Below are 26,753 nucleotides of genomic sequence, written 5' to 3'. Positions count from 1 at the left end.
TAGAGTTAACAATTCAGGCCAGAGGAATTAAATAGAAGTTGTAAGGAATGGAGTAGGGGAATTAGAGCTTTCACAAAGTTAATCCTTATGCCACAACTGAGGGTTTCAGTGGTTGAGGCTGTGGCTGAGGTGGGATATGGGGACGGCACCTGTGACAATGTTGGGCTATCCATGAATAACGTGAGTACTTCATTGGCCCTGGAGTGCCTGTGGTGATTGGTGTTCATTGTAAACCCTTGAAAGGTTTACTCCAAATGTTCTCTATTGTCAAACAGGGCTAGAAGGAGAACGTCATGGACGGTAGTTTTGAAAACTGACAGATTACTAAAGGACTCAACCCCAAGCTGCCTGTGATCACATCCCATTTACCTGCCCCCTCTCCCCACTCCTCCCCACCTTTCTTTCACTCATCTCCTTTCTCTAGAGATGGGAAGGGAATAAACCAGGATACGCACTCTTGATTATTACCAGTGATTCTTGCTAGGAAGTGCATCAGTTGTTAACAATCTTGCTGATCCTGAGCAAGCTACACTGGGCAAGGTTGGTAATAAAAATTACGGGACTAATTTGCATATTCTCTGCATAACTTTAGGAAATGAAGGGTAACAATTCCTTCCATTCATCGTCTTTAAATTTAATTGAGCAATTGATTAATTGTGCCAAAATTCTGGTGTACGTGCTGTGTAATTAAGAGGATGAACAATCAAAGCTTCTAATCTTTTCTCCATAAAGGTGCAAATTGTGCTGAAGTACTGTTCTGTGGGAGGTGTTAGTGCTTCAGTACTTCACCCCAGTTGCCGTTTTTCACATATCCTCATTTACCCCATATTGATTTAAATCCCCATGAATTAGATTTGAAACCTTGGTTCATTGGTTTATTTATCGATTTATTATTGTCAGATGTACCAAGGTACAGTGAAAAACTTGTCTTGCATACTATTCATACAGGTCAATACATTACACAGTGCATTGAGTTAGTACAAGGTAAAACAACAACAGAATGCAGAATGAAGTGGAACGGCTTCAGAGAAAGTGCAGTGCAGATAGACAATAAGGTGTAAGGTCATAACAAGGTAGATTGTGAGGTCAAGAGTCCATCTTATTGTACCACGTTCCAATCCTGAGGTAAGGAGGTTTATTTCTCCCTTCTGTCCCTTGCCCCACCATCTCATCATCTCTATTTCATCTCTCTATCTCTCCACCTCTCTCTCTTTCATCTCTCCAGCCCTCTCTATCTTTAACAAGGATGCTGCTGGGACTGAATAGCTTGAGTTACAAGGAGACTGGGTAGGCTGGGGTTGTTTTCCCTGGAGTATGGGAGGCTAAGGGGTGACCTTTATAGAGGTATATAAAATCATGAGGGGCATAGATAAGGTGAATGGTCACAATCTTTTTCCTGGGGTGGGACAGTCAAAAACTGGAGGGCATAGGTTTAAGGTGAAATAGTAAAGATTTAAAGGGGAACTGAGGGCAAGTATTTCAAAGATGGTTGGTATATGGAATGAGCTGCCAGAAGCAGCTGTAGAGACAGGTTCAGTTACAATAAAAGACATTTGGAGAGGTACGTGGATAAGAAGGGTTGAGAGGGATATGGGCCAAATGCGGGTAAATGAGACTAGCTCAGGTAGGCACCTTGGTCAGTATGGATGAGTTGGGCCAAAGGGCCTGTTTCCGTGCTGTATAACTCTAAAGGTGCCACATGAATGTGATCTAGAAGAGTGCCATGACATTTGGCTTGAGGCTTTATCACCGAAAGCACTGAACCTACACTTCATCATGTCTGATGTTTAAACACCTGCAGCACATCTGATCGGGGATCAGGAATGGGAAGTGGTTGATTCCAGCCCCCTCTGCCTTTACCCTATTGAGTGACTCCACTTTTTTGATTTAGATGCCCCAATGCAAAGGATTGTAATTGCAGCCTTCTAATCTGACAACAGTAAAAAGCTGGGTCAATGTTGAACCAGACAAGAAGCTCAGCAGTTTCATCAATTTCAGTACAATGGAAGGGGATAAGTGGTTTAAGTGATAAAATTAAAGGCTTTGTTGTCACACTAAAAATTCTGTGGAAGCTGAAACTACACGTCAAAATCCTTGCAGCGGTTCAGGCCTTGTGGAGAGAGAAGCAGAGAAAATGTCTCGGCAGGGTGGGGGGGGGGGGGGGTGATCACTGCATCTTCTGTTTCTCCTGAGTGGACTAGAAATTAAACATTTTTAAATAAGCTCAAGCCAGAATTTAGCAGGGTAGCGGCAAAGAAAAGTGGAGAGCAGCTGGAGTAATTCACAAAAATGATGATAGTGAAAGACAAAAATATTTCTCTATTTGTCTCATTTGCAAAACTAGGCTTTGTAGGATTTGTAAATCATCACAGGAGAGCAACAGAGCTGGGAGGGAGCAGGGAGAATCTGGCAAAAGTAGGCAAGCCTCGAACCAGGGAGAATGTCATGCAAGAAAGGCCCCACAAGTACTAATTTGGGATTTCCCCACCCCGATCTCCTCTTCCATCCCCAGCACCTTTTGTTCAAGAGAAAATGGTTAAGATGTGAAGTTATTGCATTATCTTAGGAACTCAAGATTAAATTGCAGGGTTCCAGCTGCTGGAAAAGTGAAAAGAAATCCACACTGATTCTCTTTCTTATCACTTTCTTAACTGTGCTGGTCCCCAGGGTATGTAGTCCAGTGACAGTATGGTTAATGGATTACCACTTAAAACTCAATTTATTCTAAAATGGACCACTAGATGGCTCCAGAAGCAAAAGTAAACTCAGAATGAAATGAAGAGCCTCACAAGTTAGTGTGGAGAAAATTCATTTGAAATCTGAAAAATATGAAACCTGTTAATACAAGTACAAGCGGGGAGTGGGAAGTCCAAATTTTTAAAAAATTGAATTCCTTTAGAATCTGGATAGTATCTCTTGAGCAAAAAATGAACTGCTGGAGGAACTCAGTGGGTCTGGTAGCATCTGTGGAGGAAAATGGACAGTCGACGCCTTGGATCAAGACCCTTCATTTGGACTGCAGTTCTTATCTCAAATGTCCTTGACCGTCCATTTCCTTCCACAGATGCTGCCTGACCTGCCGTGTTCCTCCAGCATTTCGTTTTTGCTCCAGAATTGCAGTGTCTGCAGTCTCTTGTGTCTCCAGTATCTCTTGAAGCTTGGAGCCCAGAGTAATGAGGCTGCCCAGTACAGAGGACTGTGAATGTCTCTGAGCTACATGGAAAAATTGCAACAACAAATGACCAGGTCAGGCACTGAGGTGCGAGAACCATCTTCCAAGCAGTTGAAGTAGGACTTCCGTTTCTGGGCTGCAGAGTGTCATCATTCTCACACCTTCGGTGGAGATACATACTCTTAGCCACAAAAGTAAACCGGAATTTCTAAACTTTAGTATTGAAAGAACATACAGGATGATGGTGATGATAAGACAGACACTGGCATTGTCATTTAACGCTATCTTCCCCATGTATACCAGTCCTAGGAGAAGGCCTTATCAGTGGTTCCCTGACAATGTGGTCTCACTGTCCATCAACTTTAGTTCCTTCCTCCTTTGCCTCTCCCTTCCTTCTTGGCAGCTGAAGCTCCAGTTTGACTCCAGCCCTTCTACCACCAACAATTCTCCAGGCAGGTGCTGGAAGTTCTGCAGCATATGGTGAATACAGGTCACTGATCATATTAGTTGGGGGACAATAATATAGACTTCCTCCAACAGGCCTCTTTTGGCTCACCCAGATAGTTGTGCCCTGGTCATATGACACGCATACTGTGCAGATAGGCTTCAGACAACTGAGGTACCTTTTTTTTCTACCTCTGCATGAAGGATATTCAATGGAAATTAAAACGCCAGGTGAGCAATGTGCAGGGAATACCATTTGCTGGCTTGCTGGAGCTGTGGATCCCATGGAGCTTGTTGGGAAATGGTTGTGTTGGAGCTGTGCAGCAACGTATTGTGTAAACAGCAGAAAACCAGCAGCAACCAACAGACAAAGAGAAGCTAATCTCTGGAGCAGAAATCTCTGTTAATCAAGCTTAAAAGAACAGTCAAATGCAGTTCCCACACAACCAAGCTACTTCTTAACCACTACAGTTCTGCTTTGAACAGTTAGCATGCCCTTAACCATTCATTTTGTGCAAGTTCCCAACAAATAATAAACTGAACTGAAACAAAGACAGGGGAAATGTAAAGTATAACCTATTGTAGTGGTTTTGCATAATGGTACAATTTAGAACACGATCAGAGCATATACGCAGTGCTGCCTTCAAGATGGGGAAACCTTTTCTTCGACATACTCAGGAGTATGGCAAGTGCACCAGGTCCCACTTTCACACCGACACTGGTATCATGCATTTCTTTGTTTGTTGGAGTAGGAATAAATCTTCCAAAGCACTAAAGGTTAAGTATAGTGTTGCCAGAATGTTGAACTTTGCCTTAAAATTTCATTCTGTTCCCTTCAATGGAATGAATTTTGAAAGCAGAGTATAACATGCACATGCAACCAACCAAGTGGGGATCAATCTCTAGCCATACGTTCTTTAGCAGGTATTATAATGTTCCTGTTATAAAACATGAACTGTTTTCTTGTTAATATTGTTATAGAAAATCTACCAAAATATTTATCTATATAATATACACATGCTTAGAAATTCATCTCCAGTTGGTGGTGGTAAATATGCAGTGTGGTATCCGAAAGTTGTCCAGTGAATTGTGGAGACAGTGTACTGCTTGCTGATGCTTCAGTGTTGCCAGGATAATGTTATTGGGAGATGATGAATTTCTAGGTATCCTGTTAGGATAACATTTTGGAATCTAATTTAGAAAATGAGTGCAAGGCTAGCAATATGTACCCACTAACCTGTACCCATTTGACATACTGAAGCTGACCCACAAAGTTCTTGCTGGTATTTTGTCAACATAGTTTCTTTGACCAGTCAATGCTAACCTACTGTTTTTCACCTTAGCACATATCCATGGGACTTGTTCCCTAGCTAGCACTGCTTGAAGCAAAGTCCGTATTTCTTAAAGAGTGGTATTCTGGCTGAAACAGGTGATGTAAGTTGTCCATGAGCTTCTGGGGCTTGGACATGGCTGATCAAAGGCAAGAGTGGGCACCAAACTTTTCTGACATGAATCCTGAAGCCTTGGTAAATGTGGTGGAGAGTGGAGGGTAGGGCCATTAGTTAGATGAGGCCAGGTAATCTCAAGGCAGTTAGACTCAAGTATACATGGTACCATCTGCATACTACGGGGTGATATCTCTTGCAGTTCCTTTGCCTCTCTTTGCTTCTGTGTGTTGCCTCAAGATGATATGAGTGGAGTCATTGGCTCCCAGCACAACTGGGGAAGCCCAGAATTCTCAGATCCTGACAGGCACTCTGCCTGCTGTTAAAGTGAAAGTCAAGTTTATTGTCATATGCATGTACATGTATGCACAGGCGCAATGAGAAACTTACTTGCAGCAGCATCACAGGCACATAGCATTTGATACACAACATTCACAAGAAAAACATAAATCATACAAATTATACAAGAAAGAACACAATTAGAACAAAAAAATATGGTCCATTATCATGCAAAATGGTCATAGTGTTGCTATACTGAGGTAGTGATTAAGGTTGTGCAGGTTGGTTCAAGAACTGAATGGTTGAAGGGAAGCAGCTGTTCCTGAACCTGGTGGTGTGGGACTTCAGGATTCTGTACTTCCTGACCGATGGTAGCTGCAAGAAGATGTTGCCTACCAAGGAGGAGATGAGCCTAGCTTTCCTTAAATGGAGTACCTCCATTACCATCCTAATGCAGTAGCAGGCACTGCCTGTTGAGAGTAATAGTTGTCCTGGAGTCATACAGCATGAAAACAGGCTCTTTGGCCCACTGGGTCTACATCAACTATCAAGCACCCACTTTACACTGATTCCATTTTATTCTCTCCACATTCATATCAGCTCCTCTCAGATTCTACCACACGTCAACACACAAAGGGTAATTTTACAGTGGGCAATTAACCTACCAACTCTCATGCCTTTGGGATGTGGGAGGAGACTGGTGCATCCATTCATAGGGAGAACATGCAAACTCCACACAATAAACACCAGAGGTCAGGATTGAACCTGGGTCGTTGGAGCTATGAGACAGCAGTTTTACGACCTGCACCACTGTCCTGACTACCATTGTGTCTGCTGTCTGGAGATCTGTGGATTGTTCGTGCAGTGTCTGACAGTGTAATGGGTTTCAGTTGAACCACAGGATCACCGTTTGCCCACTTTACTACGCGATGTTTCCTGTGAAAAATGGTGGTGTGAGCAACTACTGATGATGTTGCAATAGCATGCTGCAAGTTGAATACTGAAAGTTCAGATAAACACCTACACACACTCAGAGTACAACATTAAAACAGCAGTGCCCCACCATTGACCTATAGCAACAACAATGTTTTTAAGAGAAATCTTTGTATATAAAAGTTTGAGAATCTAGCTCAGTTGACTCAGCCTGTGGTGTGTTGTCTGCTGTGGAAAATAGTTTGTCTGTCAGGAGAGAGAGAGACTTCAGTGATGCACACTTGCTGCAGTTTTGCTTGGCAGTTCTCTTTCCCTTCCTACAATGTCAAACCTGTAATGAGAACCTCTGGTTCAAGCCCCACTCCTGAGCCTTGAAATCCTGGCTGACATCACGGTGCCATTGTGTGGGAGAGCTGCATTGTTATCAGTGGCCTCTTTCGGATGATCCATTCAGCCAAGGATCCACGTACACTCTCAGATATTTTCCACTGACATAGAAAGTCATTCAGCTCATCAAATCTATGCCAGCTCACAGAGCTATTACATTCCCCTACTCATAGAACAGTACAGCCCAGGGACAGGCCCTTCGGCCCACAATGTCTGCACCAAACATGATGTCGAATTAAACTAAATCTCTTTTGTCTGCACATGACCCATATCCCTCCGTTCCCTCATATTCATGTGTCTACCTAACAATGTCTTAAAACCACTATCATATCTCCTTCCACCGCTATCCTTCACAGCCCATTCCAGGCTCCTACCACTCTCTGTGTTAAAAAAACTTGCTCCACTTACCCCTTTAAACTTTCCCCCTTTCACCTTAAATGCATATCCTCTATTACTTGATACTTCTACTCTGTGGAAAATATTCTATCTATCTATGCTTCTCATAATTTTATAAACTTCTATCAGGCCTCTCCTCAGCCTCTGCCTCTCCAAAGAAAACAATCTAAGTTTGTCCAATCTCTCCTTTTTGCACATACCCTCTAATCTAGGCAGCATCCTGGTGAACCTCTTCTGCATCCTTTCCAAAGCCTCCACATCCTTCCTGTAATGGGGCAACCAGAATTGCACACAGTAGTCTAAGTGTGGCCTAACCAAAGTTTTATATAGCGGCAACATAACTTCCTTGCTCTATACTCAATGCCCCAACACCTTCTCTACCACTCTATCTACTTATGTGGCCACTTTCAGAGAGCTATGGTCTTGGACCCCAAGATCATTTTTCCCCCGCATACCCATCACCTTCCCCAGACTCTACCTCCTCATCTGCACACAAGGGTCAACTGCCAGTGGCCAATTAACCTACCAAACTGCACACCTTTGGGAAGTGGGAGGAAACGAGAGCACCCAGGGAAATCCAAACAGTCGCAAGCAGAACATGCAAACTCCATACAATAAACACCAGAGGTCAGGATTGAACCTGGGTCGCTGGAGCTATGAGGCAGTAATGCCACTGTGTTGTCCTAGATATACACAAAATATCCAACAACACCATAACACCATTTTGATGTACAGCTCAACCAACGTCATTTTTCTGCCTTTCTGCCAGCCTCAATAAAGGATATAATGATTGGAGAAGGCACTATACTGACCTATTTGGCTTTACATCTTTAATCACAACTCCACCAAGCCTCAAGCAGTATCCTGATTCACACTGGTATATGGCTTCCTGCGATCCCCTGATTCTTTGCCCTATTTAAAAGGCTAAAGGATATCAGAAAGGAGTCTTGAGTCCTGCCAAAGAGGAGGCTGAGACCAGTTAATTCAACTTAACTTTGAATAGGAAGGGTTCCTACTTCTACAGCTGAGGCAATCCATTGACTAATGAGTTGATAAGTGAGCTTAGTTACAGAGCCTTAACTACACGTTAACTGATGATGCTCGGGGAGGGAGACAATGGAATTCTGGAACAAATTGCCATTGAGAAAGAGGAGGTATTAGATGCGTTGGTAGGTGTAAAGGTGGATATATCGACGGGATTCGGTGAGATGTATCCCATGTTCCTGTGGAGGCAAGCAAGGAGATTGCTGGGGTCCTATCAGATTTTTAAATCTTTGCCGGCTACAGGTGAGATGCTGGGTGACTGGAAGCCAGCAAATGTGGTACCTTTATTCAAGATGGGTAGCTAGGATAAGCCAGGTAGTTATAGGGCCGTGGGTCTGATGTCAGTGGTAGGGAAATTATTGGAAGAAATTCAGAGGAGCAAGATTAACCTGCACTTGGAGAGGCAGGGATTGATCAGGAATAATCAGCATGTTTTTAAGGGCAGATCCTGTCTGACTAATTTGATTGTATTTTTTGAGGAGGTGACTAATTGTGTTGATGAGGGTTGTGCAGTTAATGTAGTCAACATGGATTTCGGTCATGCCTTTGATTAGGCCCCACAGGGGAGATTGGTCCAAAAGGTAAGAGCTGATGGAATCCAGAGCAGTCTTGCAAATTGGATCCGAAATTGGCTCAGGGCAACTTTTGTTTCTGGAAGTCTGTGACAAGTGGTGTACTACAGGGATCAGTGCTGGGACCCATGCTGTTTGCTGTACACATTAACAATCCAGAAGTGAATTTGTGAGGTGTTAATATTCAGTTCTCAGGTGACATGAAGTTTAGAGGTGTTGTTGATAGTGAGTCTTCGGCTACAGAAAGATATTAATGAATTGGTAGGATGGGCAGAGCAATGGCAGATGGAATTTAATCCTGAAAAATGTGAGTTGGTGCACTTGGAAGGGCTGAAGGGGCGATGATTCGTTAGTAAGGGCGTGGAATATAAGAGCAGAGAGCTTATGGGACAACCTTATAAAACATTAATCAGGCCAAAGCTTGAATATTGTGTGCTGCTCTGGTCTTCACATGTAGGAAGGACGTGATTACTTTGGAGAGTGTGCAGGAGAGATTCTCCAGGATATTGCAAGGGATGGAGCATTTTGGTTGTGACGACAGACTGGATAGGCTAGTTGATTCTCTGTGGAGTGGAGGAGGCTGACGGGGCAATGACCTGACTGAGCTCTGCAAAAGGGGCATGGATAGGATGGACAGTGAGAGACTGTTCCTCTTAGCAGAAGGACATATATCCAGGGGCATAGGTTTAAGAAAAGGGGGTGGGAGATTTAGAGGGGATTTGAGGATGAACTTTTTCACCCAGTGTTCGAGACCTGCAACCCACTGCCTGAGAAGATGGTGGAGACATAATATTTTGTAATATTTATTTTGATATTTGTTCTGTATAATTGATGTATAATTTATATTTTGTGTGTTGTCTGTACCTATGTGCCTGTGATGCTGCTGCAAGCAGGTTTTTCATTGTACTGTAGCTCACCGTACTTGTGCACATGACAATAATCTCGACTTGATATTTTGATGAGCACTTGAAACAGCATGACTACGAGCTAAGTGCAGGAAAATGGGCTTAGTATGGATAGGTACTTGGCTCTGTGGGCTGAAGGACTTGTTTCCCTGCTCAGTAACTCTTCGTCTCCTGTCTGTTGGAAAATCCATTGCAGGATCACTGCTGATTTGTAACAGACAAATCCGTTCTGTACCTCTTTTGCCTCGCAGAATTTTCCATCTCTGCCTCAGTGAGCACAAGTGATCCATTTAAACATTCAGCCTCCAGAATAGAAACCTCTTTGCATGCATGGTGCGAAGATTACTTGCTGGTTATCGGTCCATTCCACAAAGTTGTCCAGTTGGGAACCTGCATTTGGACATGAACGTTCATTCACTGGCAAGTTGGAAGTAGAACTGAATATTGTGGAAACATCAGTGAACACTGATGAACACATCAGTGAAACATCAGTGAATGGATGAAGCAGCTGAAGATGGTTGGGCATAGAATACTACACAATAAAACTCAATTTTCTAGAACTGAGAGGGCTTTTCTGCAACCACAACATGTTTTTTCAGACTAGGTATGACTGCAGCTCGTGGAGAGCCTACCTCCAGGCTTTAGTGAATTTATGTTTTATTCTTTACCCTGGACTCACTTAAATGGCTCTTTGATGCAAAGGGAATTCATTCTCACCTTGGGTCTTTTGTCTATAATTGAGATGAGGACGTACAGCTTGCAGATAAGTGCTCTTGACAGAATCTAAGGGAGCATCGCTGACAACACCTTATATTGTGGCCGCAGTGGTGGCACAGCAATTAAGTTACTCAGCTGGTAATCCAGAAATCTGGACTAACAGCCCACCCTTAAATTCAGGTTAATTCACTGCACTGTTCCCCAAGGACAGCTTCCTGCCTTCCACGCTAATAACAATCACCACACCACAAATATCTCAAATGTGACTTCCTCCCCTCATGTTACACATATCAACCACACTGCCAGCACATTTTCAGACTTGTTCCCCCCTTCTCACCTGATCACAGCTACGAAAGTCCCCAAGCAGCTGATCGCGACCTATGACCTGGTCCTGAGGCATAGCTCTTCCTTTGCCTGCTCTGCAGCATAAACTGAGCAGTGGAAGGATCTCAGAGTGCGTCAGACATAAAATTCCTTTTCTATTGTACAGGATGCCTTGGGCCTTAAGCACAATAGAATTTGCTCAGGCAAAACATCTATTGGCCCATCATGTACTGCATACTTTTGTGCCTTTTTCAGTGCGAAAGCAAGTCAGGATTTTGTTCCTGACAATTTGTGTCAATGCTGCCAACCAGGCTGGAGGAATTAATTGTTGGGATGTGCTACAGTGGGATTGACCCGTCTACTTTGGCTCAGGTCCAGGAATTCAGTGGACCTGACTGGTTCCCTCCGATGTTACAGAATCATAGTGAACCAGCATTGACTAATTGACTTGTTCACAGGTACTTTTTGTGAATCTGGAACATTGGGTTAAAACCATGAAATGTTCATGAACTCAGTATCCTAGTTTTGTTCGTCTGTGTTGTGGTTAAAAAGAGTCTCGAATGGTTGCAAGTCTGATACTAGGGCTAGTGGCAGGAGAGATTAGAGGCGATCAATTAAAAAGTCTATTAATGTAATAATTATCATTTTCCCACGGATTATCAGTTTCAGTACATTAAAAACATCCAGAAAAATATGTGGAGCTGGGTATATGATAAAATATGATGAAGTTTACTGTCTTCTGGATGGGGAATGATTTAGTATTTATTTACTGTGACCAGAGAAGACTTGTGGGACATTAGGTAACTTCAACATGATGCTTATCACTTTTTGAATAAAATTTACGATTGTGGTTTTATTTATTTTGTATAGGAAATTGCTGTTTACTGCGCTAATTCCGAGCACTCCTCTAACATGCTGGTTCAAAAGATTTGATGTATGAAAAGTACCAGATCATTTTTATGTCGTTTTTGAACCCTTATGCTGACTTGTGGTTTTCATTATTGAAAAGTTCTGCAAGTTTTTAACCAGTTCTCACCACTTTGAAAACTCAACGTAGATGGAAAGTACACAAGGAATGTAACTTTTAACAAGTACTTAGCTCGACTAACCACTACTGCTGAATGAGACAAGCTCTTTCTGGAGAAGGTCCTGTCTGTATACAGTGAATTACAAACAGAAAATCTATACCTAAAAGCTGGATGTGTTCTTCCATGAGACTGGCATCCAATTCAGTGCCTTATCCTCGACCACCTGATCCTGCATGGTGAATGTTTGGTGAAAAGGAGCCTGATTCTGATCCTTCTGGTGACAAGCTGTATTCTTTCCAATCAAAAGTGAGACTGGTTACTGATAGAAAGTACAGCACAGGAACAGGCCCTTTGACCCATGATGTCTGCGCTGAACACGATGCAAATTAAACTAAATTTCTTCTGCCTGTACATGATTCATATTCCTCCATTCCCTGCAGATTCATGTGTCTAACAGCCTCTTAAATGCCACTATTGTTTCTGCTTCCACCACCACCCCTGGCAGCCCGTTCCATTCACCCACCGCTCTTTGTATAAAAAATATTGCCCCGCACATTTCCTTTAAACTTTTCCCCTTCTCCCTTAAATACAGGTACTCTCGTACTTGACATTTCTACCCTGCGAAAAAGATTGTCTACCCTATCTATGCCTCTCATAATTTTATCAATTATCAGGTCTCCCCTCAGCTTCTGACACTCCAGAGAAAACAACCCAAGTCTGTCCAGCCTGATAATACAAAACTGTGGGATTGTGAGTAGTGAGGGTGATTAAAAGAGCCTTCAAGGAATATAGACAAGCTGGGTGAGTGGATGAGGACATGGCAGATGGAATATATAATCTTAAAAAATGTGTGGTCATTCACTTTAACACACAAAATAGAAAAGCAGATTATATTTTAAATGGTAGATTGAGAAATGTTGATATTCAAAGGACCCTTTGTACCCTGAAAGCTAACATGGAGCCGCAGCAAACATTAGGAAGATGTTGGCCTTTTAACAAGAAGAAATGAATACAAGAGTAAGAAATGTCTTACTGAAAATATATAGAACCTTGGTGATACTGCACCTGGAGTATGAAGTACAGTTTTGGTCTCTACCTAAAAAGGATGTACTTGTTAAAATAGGGAGTGCAACGAAGATTCATTGGGGAGGTTCCAGGAATGGTAGGCTTGCCATATGAAGAGAGATTGAGTAGACTGTCAACTTACAAGAGTTTAGAAGAAAGGGAGAGACTGGAGCTGATCAATTAAAAAGTCTATTAATGTAATAATTATCATTTTCCCACAGATCATCAGTTTCAGTCCTGTCAAACCCTATAAGAAATTTGTAAGTTTTACAAATAATTACAAATTTCTTATAGGGTTTGATAGGATGGATGCAGGGTTTCCCTGAAAGGGGAGTTTAAAACCAGAGTCACTATCTCAGAATAAGGGCTAGGCCATTTAGGACTGAAATGAGGAAAAATTTCTTCACTCTGAGTGGTGAATTTTTGGAATTCCCTGTCCTGGAGGTCTGTGAAAGCTCAGTCACTGAGTTCTTTCAAACAGATCAATAGATTCTGGATATTAAAGGAATTAAGGGATATGTGAATAGTGCAGGAAAGTATAGGAAACTGGTGTTGAGGTAGAACGTCAGCAATAATCTTGAATGGCAAAGTAGGCTCGAAGAGTCAGTTGCTCTTAAATGTTATGTACTTATGTGGGGCCACTGAGAGAAGCCATTGCTAAGCAAGCAACCTGCAATCTTGAATTTTACATTAAAATAAATAATTCCCCAGCTTGGTCCCTTGAGTAGCATTCCATAGGCCTGTCACATTCCCCAGGGAGCTTGCCAGGAAGTGCTGGAGATGTGCCTGAAACTCTGATCATTCCCATTCAAATGAGTTTACCTTCTCCATAACCTCAACTCTCGGGCTGGAGACACTGACATAATCTTTCAGTACTTCGTTACAAAGCTACTCGTTTACACCTTCCTTTGATTCTGAGGCGAGTATTTTTCTGCATGATGTTCAGGCAAGGGGATTTGCAACCACTTCCATTTATTCCTGACCACTCTTTTCCATCAACCCTTCTGTCTCTGTCCTGGAAAAGAACTCTTCTGCCTGGCAATTTACCCCAATTTTCTGACCAGGGTACTGACATGGATAGGAAACAAGAGTTTTTTGTGTTGGCAAGGTGGAATGAGTGATGTGCCACAGGGCTTGGTGCTGGGGCACCAACTGTTTATTATTTATATAAATGACTAGGATGATAGTACTGCAGGTATATTTGCTAACTATAGTGCTGACACAAAAATAGATAGCAAAGTAAGTTGTGAAATGACATAAGGAGGTTGCAGAGCGATATAGATAGGTTAAGTGAGTGGGCAGAGATCTGGTAAATGGAATATTGTGGGAAAATGGGAATACTGTGGGATATTGTGGTATCACTGGAGCGGGACGACTCGTTGCAAGCTGCTGTCTGTAGATCCACTCATTACGTCTATTATAATTGTTCTACTCTTTCAAATCTAAATTCGATGTCTCTGAGAATACACTTTATTCTGCATTGTGTATTGTTTTACCTTGTACTAATCTCAATGCACCTTGTAATGAATTGATCTGTATGAACAGTATGCAAGACAAGTTTTTCACTGTACCTCAGTACAAGTGACAATAATATTCCAATTCCAAAATGTGGAATTGTCCATTTTGGTAGAAAAAAAGAAGCATGTTATCTAAGTGGTGAGAAATTGTAGGGATCTGGGATGCAGAGGGATTTGGGTGTCCAAGTGCATAATTTGTAAGAGGCTAGAATGGAGGTTCAGTAAGTAATTAGGAAGGCAAACAGAACATTATCATTTCTTGCTAGGGAAACTGAATACAAGATTAGGGAGGTTATGTTTCAGTTGTCTAGGATGTTCTAGATGATTACAGTGCTCTAATTTCCTTTCACATCCCAAAGATGTTTGGTTGGTAGGTTAATTGGCCACTGTAAATTGTTCCTGGGGCATAGGTGAGGAGTAGGATCTGGGACAGGAAAGGGGACGTAGAGCGGAGGTGAGAGGGGTGGAATTGATTGAAATGTGGAGAGGATAAGCTTGGGATTGTGCAGGATTGGTGTAGATGATTGGCATGAACTCAGTGACCCTACAGGCCTTTTCCTGTACTGTTTGACTATGCATGTATAGTATTGGTCTTTGATGCTAATGCATTGGAAGCTGTTCAGAGAGGGTTTGTGAGACTAAAACCTGAAATGAACAGGTTGTCTTGTGAGGAAGGGTTGGACAGGCAAGGCACTGGAGTTTAGAAGAGTATGAAGGGACTTGATTAAGACATATAAGATACTGGAGGTAGGAGAGGGGTAGTGGACAAGGTGGCTGTGGAGAAGATGTTTGCTCTTGTGAGAGAACTTAAAACTAAGACAAAGATGAAGTGAATTTTTTTTCTTTCAGAGGGATGTGAGTCTTTGGAATTCCTTTCCTCAACGGGCATAAGAAGCAGTGTTTGAATACTTTTAAGGCAAAAGTAGACAGATAATCAAGGGGATGAAAGATAACTATGGGTAGATTTGAATGCAGGATGGAGATTATAATCAGATTGGGTGCAATTGTATAAAATGGCAGAGCACATTTAAGGTGCCAAGTGCCTACTCCTGTTTTAAATTCATATGTATTCATGGAGCTGATGATCCACTCAGCTCCCTCCCCCCTCTCCTGGTACTCTCATCCTCACCCTCACCCTCACCTCCACCTTTCTAGTGAAAACCTTTCTCCTAATCTGGGGTTCCCCTTGATTTGCTCCCAGTCTTCATGCTCTCAATCAAAGGAGCATAAATATGACTATGTTTACTATACAACTGGTTTAACCATTCATTACAAGATCTGACTTGGCCGTATCAAAGTACTTTATCCTTGGGTTCATCTGGAAAGCACAGATAACTCTTGCTGCTGTTCTCAGTCTCCAAGTTCTTAACATGCTCCTCACCTTCCAAAAAGTGACAGCCTTCTTTGTCACTAGCATTGAGACCACCCATTCAACTCCCTCGGTCTTTGCCCACTAGCCCAAATGTCTCTGGTTCCCTTTCCCAGTTGACTAAACCTTTACCAAAGATGTCCCTGCTCTTCCTAAATTTGCTTTGTTTCTTGGTTTCTTGCTTATTTCCACTCATGCCCTCTGAGCTCATCCTGTTCAAGGCACTCAGTTCTGCATTCACCCTCAGTCCCACTCAGCTGCTGACAACCTACCTTCCCATCCAGGCTCCCATGGTATCTAAGTATCATGGATTTCAGAAAACAACTTTGAATGTATTCAACAGCTGACCATCCACAGCCCTCTAAGAGTAGAACATTCGAAAGATTTGCAATCATCTAAGTGAAGAAATTCCTCTTGACCTCAGTCCTAATTGTTTGACCCTTCATTCTATTTTCTCCTTCCAAGAGAAACATCCTAAGCTTCTGTAGAATCTCATATGTTTCAGTGAGTTCACACCTCATCCTTCTAAACTCCAGAGAATACAGGTGCATTGTCCTCATCCTCAGTGACAGCTCCTCATTCCAGGAATCAATCCTTTGTTGCACTACCTCCAAGTCAGTTATTTTCTTTCTGAGATAGAGGGACCAACCTACATACAGTACTCCAGGAATGTACATCAAATCCTTTGCGATCAAGGTTAACATGCTTTTTGACTTCAGTTTTGCTTGCTGTGCCTATGTGTTAGCTTTCTTTGATCCATATTTTGGTGGCTTAGACATCTTGAGTCTGTAAGCAACCCTTCACCCCAACAGCAGCAGGCAGTACCTTCAGTGATAAGGCCTTAACGTTTGGAATTCCTTACTTACACATTTCAGCCTTTGAAGCTGCCTCTTATCCTTTCTGATCCTTTTAAAAATGGCTGCCTGTGTACAGTCACCATAAAGCTTGCTTCCTATAGGTTATCCTTTTACCTGTGAACATTCTTTTCAAGTTGCTTTAAGCACACAATACATACAGTATACACTATTTTGTGTTTCATTTTGTTAAATGGTTCAAGGTGTGCAAGGATTTAATTTATAAATATTCTGCAGTTTGTAATCAGAATGACATTGGCCTGGATTATATGGTAAACAGCACACAAGTGGGATTTGCAACTCTTTACCCTTGCAAGGTTTTCTGTGAGGCTTTGCATGGCAATTTACAGTCATGAGAGAGCTAAAACAGCACAACATTCTCAACAAAGGATTTGGAACCTGTGTGAACAAGGTAAGCAATGCTCTATCTGCTTAACCATCAGATTTAAATATTCTTAGAGGGAGATACAGTCTTAACCAGGAAGTGGGAGTTAGTATTGGTAATTCAGTGGCAAATCTGGCAAAATAAAGAGAAGGAAAGAGATGGAATTGAGAAAGAGAAATGAAAGGGGCAATAAAAGAGTGAAATAGGAAGATATTTTAATTTTTTATTTCCTATTATAATTGTGATCTAGAGGAATGAAACTCCATGTTTTAATAAATTATTATGAGCATCAGTTTGTTTGGCAGTAAGACATTCCATTGTTCAAGATTTGAGCAGGCAAGCCCAAATCTTTTCAGGTGCATTTAGTGGTTATGTCCAGTGTATATATTGCAAATGAGCTCTTCTGTACATACAAATGCTTAAGTTTCTCTGCAAGATTCTGGAGCATTGCAACTTGCAAATCAATTTCTGTGTTTACTAGCAAACATACAGATTTACTCCTTACTAACACAGAGCACTGTTATTTTTACCTCAGAATTTTGACCAATAACATAATCTGGCTTTCATAATTAGAACTAAAAACTGTTGTCCATTATAGAAACAATGATGGCAATAAAGCACCATGCATAACGTCAGAATAAACCACTGTGACTCACAGCCAATAAATTATGTTTAAAGTCTGGCTGCTGTTTTGTTGGCAGCAAGAGGCCAATTTTTGCTCAGTACGCTTGCAAATATCAGTGAGGTGGCTGACTGATTTGATCTCTGATGGTGTTTGTTAAAGACCAATAGCTTGTTAATTAGTTGTTAAAGTTTTGATGGGTCATTATTATATAGATGGCTGATTTTTTTATATATTACTGTATTCTTTTATTATGTACTTGCATAAAATTTGTTATTTGTGAATCCAATTATTTTGTTAGCATGTTATAAATAACTATTTACAGGTTTCTTTACAACTTCATTTAATAAATCCAAAGAGTTGGTTGAAAATATGTGGAATGGGTTAAAAGAGGGATGGATTGACTTTAGTTTGATTTCAGTTGAGATAGCATTTCAAAATGAGTTTTTGTCAAGTGTTTTCAGAATCAACAATTAATCCTGCATTTGATCAAATTTTATTTTAACATTTAAAGTTGCATAATCAAGTCTCCAAGGTCCCACTATCACAAATGTATATTGACTCCACTTTGTCCTGCAGAGGTGTTCATTATCTGTCGATGATTATCAGGTTCTTTGTGATCATCGCCTTCTCATTTCAACTATTATTTTTCTTGAATTATTTTTATTCCTATCCTTGGTTCCTTTCACAAGTAAAAAAGCCTCTGTCAGCATTCTTTGTAAATCCACCTGCTTATGTGGATTCACAGGGAAAGAATGTAAGGGTTGTGAAATGTTTTGTGTGCAGAATGTTACCTGGTTCTTGGAGGGAAATTCCAAACCATATCTACTTAATAGATAGAATAGTGGGAAAGTATCTGGTTACACGCATTGATTCTCTTTTTTAATGGTTTCGTGTACAGAGGAAGAATGTGTCAGAATGACTCACTTACTGTTGACTGAGGAGAAGACTAGGTTTGTTGGTAGATTCTGATTTTTATCTGATTGCCTCAATTTGAAGTGCTGTGGTTTTTAAAGGTTTAAGTTTATGAGGATTATTGTCGTATTGAAGTTACTTCTGTTTAAGTTTCACCAAGATAAATTATTTGAGTATCTTATTTAATGTTCAGTCCCAACTTGAATGTTTTGCTCACCCTTGAATGGGTTGCTCACAATGTCCACAATGGCTGATTTCTATCAATTGAAATCATTCCCTAACAAATAACCAATATCCCTCAGAAATGGAGGTCAATATCATCTGTGTAATATGATCTATATGTAGTAGGATTATCCATTGTTCAGTCTCTGCTGAAGCCTAGCTTTGAGCTTACTCTTTTATGTCCTAATTTGTGTTTAGAGTTCAACAGACTGATGTGTGGTAGGACTGTCATATGATGTGAGTCGACTGGGCTTGTGTGCACTGGAGTTAAGAATGGGAGTTTTAAAGAAGTTGAGGCAGCATTTTAAAGTGGTGAACCCCTGCTCTGATTGAAAAATTCTGACAGGGTTCGACAGGCAGAATGCAGGGAGGATAATTGTCTCAGCTGAGGAGGGGGAGCACCTAGAACTAGTGGTCACGGTCTTACAATACAGGATACATTTAGGACTGAGGTGAGGTGGAACTTTTTCACTTGGAGTGTTGAACCTGTGGAGTTCCCCACCACATGGGTCTGTGAAATCCAAGTCACTGAATATTCCAAGAATGAGATATATAAAAAAAGCTCCAATAATCTTCTGTTTTATTTTAAAACACACTGGGCCCCCATACCCACATTCCCGCAGAACTCACCGGGTACCATTCCCATGTTTCCTTTGTACTTGCCTGGTTCATTGGAATTTTGCTATACTACTGTGTAACGTTTTAAAATTTGTGAATTAAATGTGTCTTAGTGTGGGTAAGTTAAAAAGGTTATTACCCCAGTATAAATCAGCACCCATAGAAGGAAGTAATGAAAACTGCTAAAAGATGATGAATAATAATTTGGATGTTGGAGATTTTCCTTGAGACTTTCTTTAGAAATAGTTTGTCCTTAAAATCTGGAGTTGTGGTCTGGGAGGCAAGGGGAGCAGTGAAATTTGTTCAAGGTAGACTGTAGCATATTTAATTCTTTTTGTTTATGACTCTGCAGGTGAGCTGTATTGCATCCTGGCACTAAAGGAATCCCTTTACATGTGCATACCATCTGCTGGCTTCCTTGGCGTACTGATACTGCTGCTTTATGTCTGGGGAAGAGAAAAAGAGAGAAAGGAAAAGTAGCCATCACTCTCCAGGTGCTGGGGGATGTTTGGAATGTCCATAGAGTGATAATTTCAAAAGGAAAAGTAAAATGAAACTATGTCCTACATGTCTACTGAAGGGGAATTAATACAATGTTTTGATCTGAACTCAGCAGATCAGCTGAGAACAAGCAGTTAGAAAAGAGAAAAGGCAGGGAAAGAGAGTGTAACATTCAACAGTCAATGCCTTAAGTTTATAGTTTGAGTAATATGACTGAAAACGTCAGGTACAGACAGCCTTAGCCTAAGATGTATCCAGCTTCCAGTAGCTATAACTTAATTTTAATGGAGCACTTGGAAAATAATTTTATGTGTATTTTTTATGTGTACTGATCTTTGGTTTGAAATAGAAAATGTGGGACAGCCAAAAGCATCTCTAATTGTCTTAATATTCTTGGATAGTGGCCCATTTTGCTTTGATTGGTATCAGTCGAGGGTCAGTTGCAAGGGCTGTGTAACTGTGCTCCCCGTTCCTGATCGGTCCTATATCAGATGGTGGAGTGCAAGACCTGGACTGATACCTTCAGTGTGTGCTGCGCTGTCAGCCGTGCCACCTTTCAGTTAAGGTGTTAACTGCAAGTTAACTGTGACCTTGCCTGGCCTTACAGATGAATAATATACCTTCTGGTATTGATTTGAAGAATAGCATTGTCCTCTTTGGTATCCTGGCCATTAATTATCCTTCAACCAATGTCACTAAAATATGCTCTCTGCTCCCCATCACAGTTTGTAGGAGATTCCTGTATGCGAACTGGTTGCCCCATTTCCTATATTGTTACTGTTGTGCAAACTTCGAACTTACTCCATTGGCTGCAAAGGGCTTTGAGTCAGTCTGAGATTTGAAAGGTGCTATTTAAATGTAACTATTTTTATGTTGAAAGACACAATTGATCAAAGAATTGCTTTTGTAGCCAGTCTGGTGGAAGAGAAATGGAAAATTACTTGAGATTTAAAATGTTAATGCAGGAAAGTTTATTGTTTATTGCATGTTCTGCATGTTTTCAAATATGTTCACTTGCACTGAGAATCCTTGGGAGCTGACAAAAGGGGATTGTATTTGTGCTCTAAATGCACACTTCTCGCCCTGCTGTGGTGGGATTTATAATGATGTTAATTCCAGTAGATTTATTGTAATAGTGACAGTGGTTTATATGTTAAAACTGTAACGTGCTTTTAAAGTTTATAGTTCATTATTAATGAATTTTCATTATCTTACTGTTGTTCCTGTCACTTTTAGCCAAGTTTGTAATACTTGCTTTTTTCCGCTATAGGACAGAAAACTTTGTTAACGTTTAAATATTTCCATTTTTAAAGGAGAGCAACAGCTCTCTAGCTATGTTTGTGTATTTTACTGAGCCTTGCACTAACTCCTTAAGTTTAGCCATTCATCATCTGACCCTGCATCCCCATTCCCTAGTTCTGTATTATCTCTGCCTGCTGCACGCTGTGCTTGCTTTGTCATTTTGCAACTTGAGATCCTAATAAAAAAAGATTGTATTAAAATGAGATATATTGTAAATACATTGATTTGAATTAATCACCTTCTAAACTGCACTGACTGTTCTGTTGACCACTCTGAATTTTATGAAACTCAACATTTGTTTTATTACTTGGACTGCTTTGTGAGTCATACAGCAGAAGAAAGGCGCATTCCAGAAAGGGTTTTACATGGGTTCTGTGCTGATGGGAAACATGACAGGAGTGTCTGATCCAATGATTGTCATATTTTGAAAGTCCTTCCTGTATTGAAAGGAAAGCCAGCATCGGGGAAGGTAAACTGGGAGGTTCTCGCGACTGGATGGTGCTAGGTGAGTGGTAAGTGGAAAGTAGGTCTCCATCCTATTGAGTTCTGGTGCAGGAAGCCCTTTGGGTTTGACTAAGACTTGCTTCCACTTCAGTTCCTTGGGATCTGAGGAGACTGACAAAACCAAAGTGAGACCCGGAGTCTCTGCCTTGGGTGGAGCAGTTTGGGAGATGGCGCACTCCTTGCACCGACCATGCTGAGGTTTTGTGAGCTCCTGGGCTTGAAGTCCTCAGTGCCAAGTAGAAGTTCTGCACCTGTACACGTCAGGATGCAGTTTCCTGGCATTTCCACTTGAGTGCTGGAAAACTGACCACAGGAGATAAAATCCTCAACAGAGTTCTGAACTGCGACTTAATTTAAGGAGAGTAAATAGGTGCTGTCAAAATAGGTGACAAAAAAGTTAAGGAAGGGACCTTGTTAAATCATCACTCATTCATCAGCAATATTTTACAGTTCACATCTTTTTATTGCTTACACTGACCTAACAGGCATCCTTTGCTGTTGCTTGCTGACTGTGATGTTTTTTTTGTCCTTGCCTTCTTCTAATTTTCATTTGTGCTCAATGTCCTACTCTCAGAGTTTTACAGATTGACTTTTCCTAAATTAGATTATGTTATGTGTGGAGACGATTGTTATCTTTAAGGCTGAAAGTGTCCACCTGTCTTCATGGTTCAGTTTCCTAACAGTAGGTCAAGAATTTCTTTGCCATTTCCACTCTAGAGATCAGAGATGGAGATTCACTGTCTCCCTGTTCTCCGGCACTTCCAGTCTTTTTGGCTGAGACTGTCTGAATGCATCTGCCCAAATATCATGAGTGTGTTCAAAAGGACTTGTCATTTGTGCCCAAACAACTTAGGAATGCATGTTTAGTTTGTCTTGTTGCTGCGGTCTGTTAAACATTAAAATCCAGCAGAGAAATGAATTAGACAAAGGGCCCAACTTATCATATAAAAAAAATTCTCTTTAGAGTAACAACTAGTTCTGACATGATGTGGCCGACTGGTTTGAGTAGTTTTCCTTTCTTCCTTAGCTAGGCATCCTGACAGAAGCAGGAACCCTTATCTTGAATTTTCCAGCATTAGTTAACTGGCCTTCACCCCCGGTAGTTGGTTGGGGTTAGGATGGTTCACCAATGCAGGAAAAAATTCTGCCTTATTGTATGATCCACTTGTATTCGGCTAAAAGTCTCTCTGACCTAGATCTCTGGATTCAGAAGTAAATATCTCCTTCGTGCACCATTGGCCAAATCAACTACAGCATTTAATGCAATATGACCAGACCAGTTAACCATTTAAACCTGGCATCCTCTGATTTTTGCTCTGTAGTGCACATCTCATGTTCAGATGTCTCCAGCCCAAGAGCAAAGCTAATCCAAGGGATGCAATCTTTAAAATTTTTAATTTTAAGGAATAAAGGTCTGATTCAGAAAACACAGCAGAAAGCTCTTAAGGTTCTGTGAAAATTTAATACAGGGTCTTGGGATTGTTTTCCCAAATACTTTGTTAGTTTGCACAGTTGTGAACAATGTTGAAGACATGGCATAAGAGGAAGTTGTTTTGCTGTTAGTTCATCTCTTCTGGCATGGTTTTTGACATGTGGACTAAAGAGGATGTTGTCAATGGAGGTTGCCATCCCCAGTCTCTGTACATGATTGCCATCCAGCTAATCTCACTGGACAGGGAATGTGTTGAACATTAGCCATCAGGATCTGGCGTGTGGTTCGCCACTTGCATTTGGTCTCCCAGCTTTTACTGCCTGGTGTTAGGGGTGGTGAATGAGTGAGGTCCAGAGAAGGCTTTGGGTGTTGGACCATCCCCAGCCTGAGGCAGAACCTGAAGACAAGAAGGAAAGATAACTACAAGAAAAATGATGGAAGTTGTTTAAGAAGCTGGAACTTTCTTTGATGAATGGCTATGCCTTGTCATGGTACATCAAATGGATTTTGCGTTTTAAGGTGGTAGATTCTGGGGAAAGCCCTGAATTTTGTAAAAGGCAGCTGGTAATTTAATTCTTTTACATATAATGTTACAGGTGCCATCTATTCCCTGCTGATGCTGAAGAAACCGCTTTACATGTGCATACCAGCCACCATCTGCCTTGGCATATTACTCCTGCTCCTCTATGTCTGGGGAAGAGACAGAAAGAAGCAGAAGGATGAATGACCAACTCTCTTCTCAGTTCCAGGTGCCGTGCACCAGTCTGGCTTCTGCACAGTATCAGAACATTATGTTAAATCAGAAATTATGTAAAACATGCTAACTGAAGGGAATTAATGCCATGCTTCGATTAAAAAATTCCATAGGGCAACTGGGAATGAGGTAGAAATGATGGAATACTATCTATCAGGAAGATAACATACTCATGAAAAAGTAATCAAACTAGTAACATTGACAGCAGGATGTGACTGGGTTTTGGCATCAGGGAGGGAGGTTCAGTTACTGAATATCTAAATTGACAGGACTAAATCACCAGATTAATGTCAGAACATAAGAGGTAGAAGCAGAAGTATTTGGCCCTTCAAGCCTGTTCTGCTATTATTCAAGATCATGGCTGATCTACCCAAATACCAATTTCATGCACTCAACCCATTTGCCTTAATTCGTTTTATATCCAGAAATCTATGAATCTCTGTTTAGAATTAACTCAGCCTCCACAGCCTTCCAAGGTAGAGATTCGCCGTGCTCTGTACAAAGAAATTTTCCCCCATCTAACTCCTAAAGAGCCATGAACTAATTCTGAAGTGGTGACCTCTATTCCTTGGCAACTCAGCCAGGGGAAACACACTGCCTGCATCCAGCCTGATGAGCCCTGAAAGAAGTTTGTAAATATTAATGAGATTTCCTCTCATTTTTCTAAACCTTGGAGAATATGGGCCTAATTTACTCAATCTGTCCTCATGCTAAACCTGCCATCCGGGAACGAGTCTGAGGAGTCTTTGCTGCACTCCCTCTGTGGTAAGAAAATATTTTCTTAGGTAAGAAGATCATCAAGCTTCTCTGATTAGTGCCAAATACTCTCAGATTTCAGCAGATAGAGTCATAGAGTCATACAGCAAAGAAACAGGCCATTCATCCCAACTGGTCGATGCCAACCAAGATTCCCATCTAAACTAGTCCCATTTGCCTGCATTTGGCCCGTATCTCTCTAAACTTTTCTTATCCACGTACCTGTCCAAGAACCTTTAAATGCTGTTAATGTACCTGCTTCAACCATTTCCTCTGGTAGCTCATTCCATATACTGACCACCCTCTGGGTGAAAAAGTTGTCCCTCGGGTTCTTATTAAATCTGTCCCCTCACATCCTAATCCGATGTCCTCTAGTTTTTGAATCAACAATCCTGGGGAAAAGACTGTGCGCATTCACCCTATCTATGCCCCTCATGATTTTATATACTTCTGTAATATCATCCCTTCTTCTTCTATGGTCAAATGAATAAAGTCCCAGCCTACTCAACTGCACTCTCTAACTCAGTCCCTCGAGTCTTGGCAACACCCTTGTAAATCTCCTCTGCACCTTTGCCAGCTTAATTGCATCTTTCCTCTAGCAGGGTGACCAAAACTGAACATAATATTCCAAATGCAACCTCACCGATATTAGTTTTTATGAAACATTTTCTATACATGACCTAATGTGAGATGATTATTGTAAGAATTTAGAAATAAGCTGTAATCACTTATAAATGTTATGATATTCATGGATTTATGACCTATTCTTGATTGTCTTTTGTTGAAATCCTTTTTTATTTATCAGGCAGTTAATTATGTAGCCACTGTGCAGGGAACTAGTATATCATCTCACATTCAAAGTGCAAATGGTGGAAGATGTATAGTTTGCTCTGTGTTCTGTACCTTTTGAAATTTGACCAAGTTCAATCTGTGATGAAAGATACTTGGCAGGTGTGGACAGGATTGAACTACTTCACTGCAAACATTCCACAGTGCTCAGGGGCAGGATTCAAAATGGTATTAATTCCAGCATAATTGAACTGGTAATTGTGATAGTTCATCGTTATTAAAATATATCACCGCTGAGGTTATTGTCAGTGAAGAGGAAGCAGCAAGTCCCTTTCTACCGGCTTGTTTTTTTTACTGATGTCTGAATGGAAATCTAATTACACATCATCAGGTCCTGTTGTATCATCTCATTCTGTATAACCCTTTGCCTGTTCCATTCTGTGCTTACTGAGTAACGTCACGATTGAGAATCAAGTAAAAAGATTGTTTTAATAAAAAGTCTCACATTGTAAACCTCTGAATGGAATTAATTTCTAACAAAATTAAAATGATTTTGTCTGAACAGTTCCCTTTGCCACTTTTAATTGACTTTCTCACTTGGAGGGAGACTAGAACAAGGAGAAATCAATGGTCACTAAAACATGGATTAGGGAATTCAAGAGAAACTTCTTTAACAGCACGGTAGCGTAGCGGTTAGCATGATGCTATTATAGTGCCAGCGACCGGGGTTCAATTCCTGTCACTGTCTGTTAGGAGTTTGTACGTTCTCCCCGTGTCTGCGTGGGTTTCCTCCGGGTGCTCCGGTTTCCTCCCACATTCCAAAGATGTACGGGTCAGTTAACATGGGTTTAAATGGGTGGTGCGGACTTGTTGGGCCAGAAGGGCCTGTTACTGTGCTGAATTCAATTAAATAATTAATTATTTAGACAATTAAATGATTAACCATAGAGAAGTGAGAATATGGAACTTGTTACCGCAAGAGGCTGAGGCTTTTAGCATTGTTGTGTTTAAGAGGAAGTTGAATAAACCCACAAGGAGAAAGGAACAGAAAGGTTTATTGAAGATTTTGATTGATGGAAGGTAGAGAAGGCTTGTTTGCAGCATAAATATCAGCCTGGATCTGTGGGGCTGAATGGCCTGTGTTTATTTTGTAAATTTAATGTAACTATGTTAATTGTTATATTGCTATGTTAAATGTTACAAAAATCATGAATTGTGTTCTTAAATCAAGATTCACCTTTGGTGCCTTATATTTGGCCAATATTCTGGAGGACATTTCTTTTGATGTAATTTCTTTTAAGTCTGGCACTCACCAGCAACGTTTATTGTAATAATTACTATCTTTTAGAGATGATTCCAGGACTAGAAGGAAGGCCCGTAACCATGCAGTGCTTGGCAACTGCCTGCTACTGTGCTCAAGATGAAAGGGAAGATGGTGTCTTGTCTGTGGTGTCATGGGCCAGTTGTCCTTAGAACGTATCCATCAATGAACTACTTCAGAA

At 41.0% G+C, this 26,753-nt stretch overlaps 1 protein-coding gene across 2 annotated transcripts in view; it reads left to right on the top strand.

The window, feature by feature from the left end:
* The window catches only part of LOC127581745 (transmembrane protein 35B-like), a 39,352-nt gene extending 13,613 nt beyond the window's left edge, over positions 1–25,739 (top strand). The window contains exons 3-4 of one of the 2 annotated variants that reach the window (XM_052036423.1): positions 19,566–19,707; positions 23,549–23,675. In XM_052036423.1, the coding sequence (XP_051892383.1) occupies positions 19,566–19,693 (128 nt within the window). In that variant the 3' untranslated portion in view covers positions 19,694–19,707; positions 23,549–23,675. Of the gene's footprint in view, positions 1–19,565; positions 19,708–23,548 lie in introns of both variants that reach the window. The other variant, XM_052036422.1, reaches the window with a different exon arrangement.
* The last annotated feature ends 1,014 nt before the right edge of the window (positions 25,740–26,753 follow it).

Source organism: Pristis pectinata, chromosome 22 (genome assembly GCF_009764475.1).
Source record: "Pristis pectinata isolate sPriPec2 chromosome 22, sPriPec2.1.pri, whole genome shotgun sequence".
NCBI lineage: Eukaryota > Metazoa > Chordata > Chondrichthyes > Rhinopristiformes > Pristidae > Pristis > Pristis pectinata.
Note: the sequence above shows the minus strand (reverse complement) of the source record. Positions and strands in the feature narration are given on the sequence as shown.